This window comes from Lepidochelys kempii, chromosome 9, assembly GCF_965140285.1.
Source record: "Lepidochelys kempii isolate rLepKem1 chromosome 9, rLepKem1.hap1, whole genome shotgun sequence".
NCBI lineage: Eukaryota > Metazoa > Chordata > Testudines > Cheloniidae > Lepidochelys > Lepidochelys kempii.
The window spans coordinates 11,864,006-11,876,177 of NC_136388.1; the positions used below are offsets into that span (position 1 = coordinate 11,864,006).

Consider the following 12,172-nt stretch of genomic DNA (forward strand, 5'->3'; position numbering starts at 1 on the left):
CTTTAAGTCAACAAGCAAGGTATGAGAAGAGAAGCTTATGTATAAACACACAAAATATGTTAACCAGGATATGCATGTATTTTGTGCCCTTACCATCTCCATTTTTAAAGATGATTTCATTGTTTTGAAACAACAGTTCAGACATAATATCTGGGTTTTCCCAGTTCAACCACAGTGGCCTTTTTGCAGAGGACATAATCCTGCACTCCTCAAGCCTACAAAAAGATAAGATTTCTTCTAAATAAGTGTATTGTTGACATCAGTGAATGGTGCTTTTGTAGTATTCCTGCTCTCTTCACCTTTCCTTCCCCCAACATTTATGGCTGATATAACACTATGATGGGCCGAGATGGACAGTTAACAACAAATTTTCATTCTTTAGCCTTAAACTTAAAGCAAGAAGTGCACTAGCTTGTGCTGCCTGACAAGGGAACTGGGTGTATATAATCTTTAGGCAGCATCACTTCTGGCCAAATAATAAGGTTCGTCACAAAAATTACAAGCATTATTCTGTGGTCATTTAAAGTTGTTCTACTGATGCTACCGGCTGAAGGTCAAAAAAAGGTATCCACTATACAATTTTCTTAGTACATTTGCAAATTTTAAAATCTTTTCCAAGATGCACTAATTTCAGAAAAATGGACTACTTAAATTCCAAAAGGGAAGAACATACCTAAGATTTCCCAGCTGATGAGCAGGGTTAAGAGGCGAAATAAAGCCTTGTAAAGCATCCATGAAATCTGGCCGCCTCATTTGTTCAACAAGAAACTTCATCTGTACCTGAAGGGTAATCACATTTAATTTGAGAGCTTTTTGATGATATGAGAAAGATGTACATACATGCTGGGGTTTAATTTTGATTTAAGATGTAATTTTGTGTAATGCAAGTGTCAAAAAACAAACAATCCCACATTCGTCATATATCACCAGAACTGAAGCATTATTTTCATATTACCTGAAAATAGTTGTATGACATAACTTCTATTCAAATGACCTACTCAACTGGCCAACAACAGTGGGTACAGTAAAAATATCTCCAACACCTGGTAAGGAATTTTATTACCTACTGAAGTAAACAATATCACACTATTTTAACTAACCAAGTAAAGACCCAATTCTTATTAAACTACTTTTAAACATACTTAATTCTTGTATTCTGATAACACTAATACCTTTTGTGTCTCATCCTTCTTCTCCTGCTTGAGAATATCTGTGAGGTTTATCAGTTTCTCCATAGCCTCCACCTGCCTGCTCAAATGTTTTAGGTACATCCCACATGCTCGACAGTAGGACTCCAAAAGTAAACCAAATCTCTGGCTTACATTCTTATTGTGCATTTCAGACCTATCAAAAGAGAACATTTACAGGTAAAAGAAGAACGTTTACCGGTATTACTGTTCAGGACTGATGCTGTCCCTAAGCCCTTTTCTCAGTTGGCAAACTTCTCTCAGAATGGAATTCTACAATTCAGCCCACTTTTAGACAACAGACCAGGCTACAGCACCTCCTGCTTATCACCTATATTACCTCAGCAGGTCCAACTGGTTTTGGTCTCTGCTGTAGATCCCACTCTGGGAGCTGTGATCCCCTGGTAAACACAGTGACAGAACAGCTTGTTCAAAACAGTATGATTTATCCATCCACAGGAACATCATAAGCAGAGAGAAAAGGTTTAAAAATAACTAAAGCATACAGCCTTGCCCAAATGTAGCATTTACCTCATGCAACTAGGTAGGCCCAATTTAGCCTTGACACCCTTCCTGTTTTCCCAGGGACCAAGTTACTGCCTGCTTCTCTGCAGACCCTCAATCCCAGAGGTGGAAAAACTATGGCCCGTGGGACCATCCTGCATGGCCTCTGAGCTCCCAGCCCCTCCCCTACTGTCCCCCTCCCGCACAGCCTCAGATCACCGCACTGCCAGTGTTCTGGTCTGTCGCTCCTGCCGGGGAGCGCAGCAGCATGGACACGAGCTTCTACTGCTCTGAGTGGCATGGTAAGGGGGTGGGGAGCGGGGGGGTTGGATTGTTCAGGGGCCAGGCTGTTAGGGGAGGCACAGCCTTCCCTATCCCGCCATCCATACAGTTTTGCAACTCCAATGTGGCCCTCGGGCCAAAAAGTTTGCCCACCCCTGCTCTATCCCTATGACTCAGAAGCTCAGCTTTTCTACTATATTCAATCTCTCTGTTTGAAAGTTCCTGCACTGAAACCCTAAAGGTGTCAAGTGGAGCTCTTGCACTCCCCTGCAATGGGGTCTGTGAGCCCATTTCCACATTAGTGAAGGTACACCTCCAAGGAATTATCAGCTCCACTGTCCATCGGGATTGTCTACACTCAGCCATTCACTTTTGGTTCCTAGAGAAGTAAGTTAACTATGGCTGATTTAACTTAGTTGCCCTTTAGACAGCAGCACAGTAACTTCAAAACCCACAGGGGGTGTGTGGGTGTGTGTGGGGGTGTGTGTGTGTATATAAAAATATTCATAAAATACATATAATTCCCACATTCTTCACAACAGGCAATTTTAAAAGGCTCTTGCATATAAAAGTAATTTGAAATATCTTAAATTTAGAAAGCAAGCAATGGAGATGAGCTAATTATCTACAGTTAATGTGGAATTTGCCGATAATCACACTGTACACACCCAGTTACTAACTACTCAGCAATCTTAATTTAAATTTCAACATCATGCACCACCTATTTTTTAAACTTTTCATTACACTTTCAGCAGTGATTTAAATAGAAAAGACAAAGTGGAACAATGATCATGACATAGCATCACAGGACTAGAAGGGACCTTGACAGTCATCTAGTCCAGTCCCCTGCACCCATGGTGGGGATTACGTATGATATAATGCAACAACAAAGGTCTAATCATAGGAACAGAATAAGTACACAGTAAAGCCAGAGTGACTGCTTCAGTAAACATTAACTAGAGGGCAGGAAAGATTGAAAGAAACAGAAGAGGCTAAAGGAAGAAGACAAATGAAGAATGGTGGTCTTAAAGGGGAGCATACTTTCTTACTTAGTGATACTAAATGCAATAACGAGGTACTGAACAAATAAATAATAATTAAAAGTTATTGATCTTTGTATAAACCTTCCACTGAGAATAGTAGATCTATTGTGGATTGAGGGAGTATGGGGCCCTAAATTTATACCCTCAGCCCATCAGAGAAGGAATTCAGCTCTCTTCAGTGACTGAGCATGACATTCCTACCGTAGATACAATGCTGGCTACTACAAAAAAACGTCTATATCAAAAATAGGTAGTTCATTATCTTCTGTATCTTTCCAAACTTCTAGACACCTAAACTGACTACAGATTTGAGAACTAATTTTGTCTGGGGAGTCATGCTGCTTATATAGAAAACAAAAAACAAAAAAACCTTATAGTAGTAATAACTTAAGAAAAAAGAACATTTCTGACATTTCATACCCCTAACTACTGTGGTACAGCTTGGTGGAAACCCACCATTACCCAAAAAACTTCCCAAACAAACTTACTTTAAGTGCCAAAAGAAAAAGTGTCCTATCCTTTGATTGGTCAGTGCCTTCTTGAGTAAAAATCTCACCAGCAGATTATCCAAATATTGCTCATATTTCAGAACCTATTTATGGGTAAGAAGAAATGAGAATTTGGAACTGTAGCTTTCATTTTGCAAATATTCCCATGGATAATACACATCCAGACACATACTACATAAAAGAAGAGCCACATTCTGGAAAAGGATTTTATAACTCAAGAATGTCTGGCCCTCATACTTTAGGGTTTGTAAATGTTAGCAGGCATTGTTCCAACCCTGCTTAACAGTACACACACTGGATAAAGGTCCAAACTTACCACCTATCTGACATTTCCTTTATTGTTAACTTAACTGACACCAACCAAATTTTAGGGTCATTTTGCTAAGATTTCTAGAATTGCCTCTTCAGGGAGCCTGCCCAGTCCATGCTACAGAAAGATAAATGGTCTGGCTGCCAGTGTGAATCAGCAGAACAGCTCTGTATCTCCTTGCAGGGTCCTAACATCTCTCATCCTATTTACAGTAAAATAAACCAGGTTTGATATTTCAAGATTGCAACTACTATATTTATTATCTATTCCCCAGAATCATTCGGGAATTACTGTTGTCAAGATTTCTTCTCTTTCTTCTTGCTACATCAGATTTAGGAAGCAACAATTAAAAACAATTGTCAACAACAAATATACATAACCTCTAATTTAACAGAACAAGCTAGGGTACCTGTACTAGCTGGATTAAGTACTGAGACAGTTTGTCATCTGTCAAATACTTCTCCAGACACCGAACTGCAAATGCCCGCACCATTGGGTCAGGATAATTACAGTCCAAAAGCTCCATTGCCTGTTCTGGCTTGATTGGAGGCCAGTCTTTTACCAAGCAGTACATCTGTGTGGAACAAAAACAGCAACCCAACATAATCCAGACATTTTAAGCAGTTGCATGGACAAAACAATAATTATGAAATAGACCCATGTAGGACCAGCAATCATTTTCCTGTTTATAAACTGAATTTACTCTTTGATCTCACAAATGACTAACTTGATGGAAACTACAACCTGCTAAATATTTTATCCACTATATAAAAAAAGCTATAATAAGAACTACAACCTCAGTCATTCCATAGTCAGTAATGTCAACCCAGCGTAACTCACTGGTCAGCAAGACATCAGGGATTGAACCAGGGACCTCTAGAGGTAAAAGCATAAGGCTCTTGAACTAAACAGTCAGGCTCTGGAACCATCATCTGCGGATCAGGCACAGAGCGGGACAGAACACACACCAACCAATGGGTTGCATGAGCAGAACATATTCTAACTAATGATTGCTCACTTTCATGCAAGTTGAAGAAAATCATTTTTAAAAATCAAAGATAAACTGTGTTTAAAAATGTCTTTTAGTGAAGTTTCTTGAACGTGGTATATTACCTGGGCTACTTCATCTCTAGAGTTCCATTTAACAGACAAAAGTAGTTTGGGTAGAATTTCTGGGGTATTTACACAATAATGTCTGTAAAAGAGAAAAAAATGTAACTTGCATATACAAACTAGAGGTAAACAGTAAGTAGCTTTACTTTGATCACAGCAGACTATGGCCTTCAATCCTGAATTATTATCTACCTTTATGCCTGCAGAGTCCCACTGAAGTCAGCAGGGCTCTGCATAGGCACAGGTATCTGTCCACACAGGTAAGTTTGCAGAACTGAGGCACATAATGGATTACTTCTATCACCAGCTTTCCTCCACAGGCGAATAAAACTAATATATGCTTTCCTAAAATGCTAACCACAGCATGGAGGAACATATTGAACAACAGGCCAGAATTCAAGTCAATTATGGGTTTTATGAAATTAGAGAATTCCAGAACCCCATCTTTATGATTCTGTATACCTGTGGCTCCAAAGGAAGTCCTTCTCTTGCTCAGTAATTTCAGACAGAGGGTCTCGTGTACAAATTGCACGGAGTTGCTCTTTGTCACTTTCTCTTAATTCATTATCTCTAGCTAGCCTGTTACTCTGTAAAAGAAAATGGTACATTATCCTTCCACACACTTCTGCTCTCACGCAAGCTACATACCTGATGTAAACATAGTATTTTTATATAGTGTAGCATCATTTATACTCTATTATTAAAAATCTGTTGGTTGTTTCTTTCAATCCGAGTGCAGCTCTGTATTATATTTTAAAAAAGATTAAACAGTGCTAGCTTTATAGTGTTTTGATTTTTGTAATTGCTTACGACCACGGACAGAGATATCATTCCAAAGAAATTAGTTGGATGGAGGGACAATAGCAGTTGGCACACTACCATCAAATGAGATTCTAGCAAGAGCCCCATAAACCACAAGATGAAAGTGACAACCCCATCCTCATTTAGCAAACTATTCAGGATATCTGCTGGAAGGGGACAGAGAAAAAGCCAAGAATGGAGAAGCAGAGTGTGGGAAAAAAAATACGTGAATATGAGGTCTGAGAGGAAGTGTGGAACATGTCCAGGAAACTTGGAAAATCAGGGGGAGAGTTTCAAATTGATTTCCAATGTGACTGTAAAGCCAGTGTTCGTTAATGCTGAACAGATTCCCCAAAGGAGTAGGGACACTCAAAGTAACCCTCAGGGGAGCTAGGTGCATCCTGCGATTGAGTTCATTAAGCGTCATTTCATGTGTTCAGAACCTGTTACATAGATGCATTTTATAGATACAAAATCAAATAAACCAGCTCGGTCACCCATGACTCCTCTGCCCCTTCTTTCTTTCTCCAATAATTTAGTAACTTTTAGTCTATGGTTGGTGTAAAACTTCTTCATTTTACAGCATGATGCCAGGGTAATGGAGTTTCTGATATTTTGTTTGTGGAATGGTTTGCACTGTACAAAGACTGAATTCCTAAGGGGTTTTAGTGATATAGGGCTTTGGTATGCTCTTTAGCATAAGCCACAATTCACAGAGCATGGTGAAATTTTTCATCTTAAACTTGTTTCCATCAAAAACCACAGATTTGGCTCGATTGAGACATTTTGTGAATTTGTGTTAAACTTGTCAAATTGTTTCAGATAAAAAAATCCAAAATGTTTTATTATGACATTTAAAAAAAAAAGATTTTCGATTGCTTGATTTTTGGATTCAAAACAACTGATTAAATAAAACTGAATGAAGTTTAACAGAAAGAAGCAAAAAACAAAAACAAAAAAACAAAAAACAAAGCCAATTTTTTTTTATTTTGAACTTTGTCTAAAAAAGTCAAAAGTTTTTTGTTTTGGGTCAACTCAAAACAAAATTTCTCCCATTTTTTTGGTACGGCCAGCAAACTGAAAAATCAGTTATTCATCCAGCTCTATTTTTAAGTGCTATCATTTTTGCAATTTATTTGTCAGAAGCTGAAATGCTGCAGAAACATCTAATTCTATTCAACTGCACACATCTTTAAATCTGAATTCACATTTTGAGCTCTTCAGGATGCATATAAAATATATGGTTATATGTTGTTATAAAATATGGTAAAAGGAAAAGTGAAGAGTAAGCCCCTTTGCCATGTGAAACGTGCATTAAAAACTAAATTTTGTCCGAAATTCCCATTTTGTTTGCAGAAACCCTCTTTCAGAGCTAGATTACTGGGTAACATCATTGTGGAACTACCTAGAACATCTTGGTAAGAAGATTTTTTTTGTAAGTGTGGCTGGTTCTCATTTGAGAAACAAGGCAAACCAGAATCACCCAGAGACAGAGAGACATATTGTTTGGTCTTTTAAAGAGTATTATGCCTTAAAATGTACATAAAATATTTTAATGTAGAAGGAACTGATAGATTATAGCCTACTGCAAGTTAAAAAAAGGTACATAACCTATACTTAAGACTGGAAGTACTATGCTTTGCCTTCAGTTTTAGTTAGGTCATTTTTTTTTAAACTGTATTATTATAGTTACTCACACAAGGCATGGTTCACGGTGTTATATGGGGACACTTAAAATGGCTTAAATTAGGTCATGAGCATTTCCAAAGGGAATGAACATATCACACTCCCTTGCAGCACATATCTACTGAAAATCCCTCGACTTGTTCCCCACCCATCTCCCACCTGATTAGTAATCCAGCCACTCTAGCCTGTCCACTTTAATGAGTGCAGCTTCTGAAGCAAGTGAATTGGAGTCAGAAAAGAGAAGAGGCAAACACTTTAGAACTGCCACCAGTGGAAATGTTTTTTAAAAGAACATATAGTAGATATGGCACAATAATGTCTATTCCAAATGTCTTGGAGTCATCAAAAACTGGGATATACACTTGATGTTATAGCAAGAAATGCTATGGAAAAAACAAAACAAAACAACAAAAACCAAAAAAAACCTTAAGACAAAAGAGAATTATGGGAGGTAAGTCAGTGGATAAAAGATTCATGCCAGGAGTGGGGAAGCTATATATTCAATCCTATAAAAAGTCATATTTATAAAAAAATATTAAAAGCTTTTTAAAAGCACGTATTTATCTAGCTTCTGGTAGAGGCTCATCGTAAGTAGAACAAAGCCAAATAAAAATAAGGAAACAGAACTAGCCCATGTGCTACTGTTTAGAGTTAAAGCATCAACTCAAGGACAAACAAACCACACTTCTGAAATTCCTTTTATGGCTGCAGCTGTTATACACAATGAAGATTACTGTAACTTAAATTGATTACAGCAAAATGATTTTTCAGTTTGTTTCTTTAGTTCACTCTTTTTCCTATACAAGTCATTCAGTTTTCCTTCTTGTTTGTGTGAGTATTTGTTGAAAAGCAACCAGGCAGGAAAAAAAAAGAAAAAAGGTGGGGGGAGGGGGGAAAGGAAATCTGTTTGCATATTATATACATTGGCAAGTGGATTTAGGGGACATGGGTAGCACTGGAAACTCATTTTTCAAAACTGACTAGATTTCAAGTTGACAAAGTGACTAGGAATTAGGAAGCTCAGTTCAAATCTAGTTTTGCTTTTAATTCACTATAAATTTGAAAAAAATCACTACATTTTCTTGACCTTCAATTAATACCACTGTAAAATAAGGTTTAAAACTATTTGCACATGTTGGATCATAAGACAAAATGTACCTGTATATTAGGTCAGAAAGTTCATGGTTTAGGTCAAGCCCAGTGGGAAAATGCATTTATCCTGTTGAGGTCAACATCAAAAACTTGAAATTCTATGAAGTGTGGGACAGTAAAGTAGATAATATATAAATTTAATATTTGAGAAAGCGTCTGAAATATCTGAAGTAACAATGGATCTATAAATGCTCCATTATAACAGTATCTATACCGGATCTTAAATATTTCTACTAATTTATTGGTTAAAAGTGCAACATAGTGCATTTCAAAATTAAACAAAAATACATGTCTATTGTTTCGTATGTTAACAGAAGATGTTTTATAGAACACCACTATGGTAACTTGGCCTGGTGGTTTCCAGAGCATTTGGGACTAACGTGTCAAAAATTTTAAACAAGTATATTGGTAATTGGTAAACTCTAAGCCAGTGTCAGATCTTGAATGTGTAGCATACATTGTCTTGTCCAAAGTTTTATTTTCAAGTTACTTGGTGTCATTACTATTATACAGCCATAAAAACACGCAGTACTTTACAGAACACACAGCTCCTGCCCCAAAGAGTTTACAAGATAAAAACAGGTAAGACAATAAAAGGAACAACAGGTATGCTGTGGAGATATCAATAGTGATGAGACAAATTTAGGAAGATTTTATGAAAAATGTTTTAAAAGAGGGATTAGAAGGAGCAGCAAGAGGATACTTGGCAGACACAAAGTAGATTATTAGAGTTTTAGTAGGGAGCAATGCGAAAAAAAACACAAAAGGAGAAAAAGGAGAGAGTATGAGTAGCATTATGCATTACTGGTTTGACATGGAAATGGATGCTAATACACCTTTCTCCTCCTCTAACTGCTATGATCTCGCTCCTGAGTATCATAGGGACAAGCAAGCTGGTTCAATAGGAAATAAACGCCCACCCATCACCCTAACCTTCAAAAACAAACCCTGAATATTTTTGAAGTTCAAAATGTATCACATCGTCTTTGTTGTGCCTTTAAAAACTATTAGAATGTATACTTCTCTGCACTTTCTAGTTTCAGCTAAGGATAGAAGAAACAGTACTGAGATGGCTATATTCGAGCCTTAAAGAAACCAGAAAGCCTCTAAAAAATTAAAAAGTATCTGTCCTTTCAAGATTTACAGTCAATCAAGAAGATACAAATATGCATCAGATATGCAACCCCAACTTCTAGATTCTGCAAGTCTGCCTCGTTCCTACTTTAAAGCAGCTTCTGCAGTTGAGATGATTTGGACTGGTAATTAATTATGAGAATTTTGTGTCCATCTGTGATAAGCAGAGGACCCCCGCTACTAATCTGTTCTATAGGTGGGAGAAAACTACAGCATTCTGAAGCATAACTCTCACCTAATGCACACTATTACTTTCACGTTGAAGAAAGAGAAATGGGGACATTCAGGAGAGTGCTTTGTAATTTTTAAAGGTACCACAGTCATGGGCTCAAAGTAAGAACCTAGACAGGTTTCAGCTACTGTAGAGATGAATATTTTAGAAACCACTAAATTTACAAACCCTCACTATAGTCACTACTAATCTCTCCCTTGCCAATCCTAAGGACCATACTCATTCTCTTCAGTCTTTGCTACTTTTATGCTGTTGACCACCCAGCTCTCAAAACTATCATCTTATGTGGATTTACAGTCCTTTCTTTCCTGGTTCTTCACCTGCATGTAATCTCCTTCAGTGTTGCCTTTGATTTATCATCACACTTCAACTTTGTTGGTGTTTTTCAGATGTCTGCCTCAGCCCCCCTTCTCTTTTCCTTGTACGACCTCATACTTAAGGATGACCTCTATGCCAGTGACTCTCAGATCTACCCCTCATCTATCAAGGATTGCATCTCTTCCTGTTTCTTCAGTATCTTCTTCTGCTTCCTCAATCCTTGACTGTCAAACATGTAAACTTTGTCTTTTTTCTTTTCCCCCTTTCTTCCACAGTTTCAGACAACTCCACTGTCCCTCAGGTACTCAAGCTCACAACTTTGGTATTCTCTTAAAGTTGTCCCTTTCCTTCTTCTTTCACATGCAGGTCCTTATCAACCCTTGTCACATCTCTTCCTACGTTACCACCTTTGGTTCATAAAGTAACATTAATCAGGTTACCTTAATTTTTTGTCAACTTTGTCCCCCCTTTTCCTTTCCTCTTTCTGATCACAATTTAAAAAAACAGGAAGCTCTTCATAAAGCTGTGTCTTTATTTCTGTATCTACTTATTTCTTTCACACTTTTGATCATGTAAGTTACAACAGTAATGATGATGGTGGTGGTGATGTTAGCCAATATTGTATAGTTAGGCACCTAATAAAATGAACTGACTTGGAGGTACTGAGCACCCATTGCTCGAATCAGATTCAAACGTCTCAACCACTCCAAAAATCAGACGACGTAGGGTTAGATCATGCCTAGCACCAACATGTCTGCACAAAGGAATTGTGGGGGGTAGGGATGGGCGAGGGGGGGGGTACAGAGGCGGCTTCCAACCTACTCCGTGAGGTCTCAATAGGGCTACAAGCCAAACTGGGGTGCATATATGCTGTCACATAAAGGGGTATCACAACTTACTCCTCCTCCAGAGAAGAAAAGGAGACACTGTGGCTCAGAGGAGATATTGTGCTTCGCTGACACCTGATCAGGGTGGAATGACTTAAATCACGGCAATTTAAATAATCAATTTTAATCAACTTTTCCATTTGTACTTCAACTATTTTCTAAAGAAAGGTGCATTCTCATTGGTTGATATAACCATTAAAACATGCTGATTTACAACTAAATAGATTTGGTACACTAATACTTTTATTTAAGCAAATATATAGCTTAATATTTTCAGATTCTTATTAATTGTACATGTTTAGCATGTTAGAAAATGGTGACTCGTATATTGCCTATTTACTAGATAATTAACTTTTTGCTCATGATTTGTGTCAAGCTGCATTAGGATAGCAACTAGAATTTAATTAAAAATAAATTTTATATGCTGTTGTGTGTTTATTAAACAAAACAAGCCTTTAATACAGTACATGATCTACTGTGCCATATTCATAAACCTTGATCGCAAAAAGTTAGATATTTTCCCATTTACATTCTTCATAAAAAAGCAGCCTTTAACTCAGTTTTTGATAGAGGGCTCATGGATTCAACATATTTATTTTTCATTTAAAATGTTTTGAGATTATAAAAAGTTTAGGATTTAACATATTTTGTATTACATTCAGATTTCATTTTAAAGAAAGAGTTATTTTTAAAAAACAATTTAAATAAAATAAAAAATATCTGATTTAAATAAAAACTGTGTTTTAGTTTTTCAAAATAAATCATTGATTTCTATTCACCCTGCAATATGTAGACAACACAGAGCCCTACTTATCATTTGCCACACATGGCCAGGCCACTACCACCAGGGTGGCCCAGTGCCTGGATAAGTTCAGCTCAAGGACAAAGAACAGCTGGCTGAAACTGAACCCAAGCAAGACTGAGGTTGCGCTTGTGGGCAGGGGAAAGCATTCTGAAGACTTTGCAGACACAGTGCAGTCCACACTGACCAACATTTTCAGATTAATTTCAGGG

General features: G+C 37.4%; 1 protein-coding gene across 7 annotated transcripts in view; it reads right to left on the minus strand.

Moving 5' to 3' along the window:
- The window catches only part of PIK3CA (phosphatidylinositol-4,5-bisphosphate 3-kinase catalytic subunit alpha), a 78,963-nt gene that overhangs the window by 11,617 nt on the left and 55,174 nt on the right, over positions 1–12,172 (minus strand). For all 7 annotated transcript variants that reach the window (XR_013636323.1, XM_073359312.2, XM_073359313.2 and 4 more), the window contains 7 exons: positions 5,411–5,535; positions 4,949–5,030; positions 4,245–4,409; positions 3,505–3,608; positions 1,173–1,344; positions 674–780; positions 94–215 (listed from right to left, as the gene is read on the minus strand). Coding sequence is in view for 6 of the 7 variants with exons in the window: in XM_073359312.2 (XP_073215413.1) it covers positions 94–215; positions 674–780; positions 1,173–1,344; positions 3,505–3,608; positions 4,245–4,409; positions 4,949–5,030; positions 5,411–5,535 (877 nt within the window). In the remaining variant the exon portion in view is untranslated. The remainder of the gene's footprint in view (positions 1–93; positions 216–673; positions 781–1,172; positions 1,345–3,504; positions 3,609–4,244; positions 4,410–4,948; positions 5,031–5,410; positions 5,536–12,172) is intronic.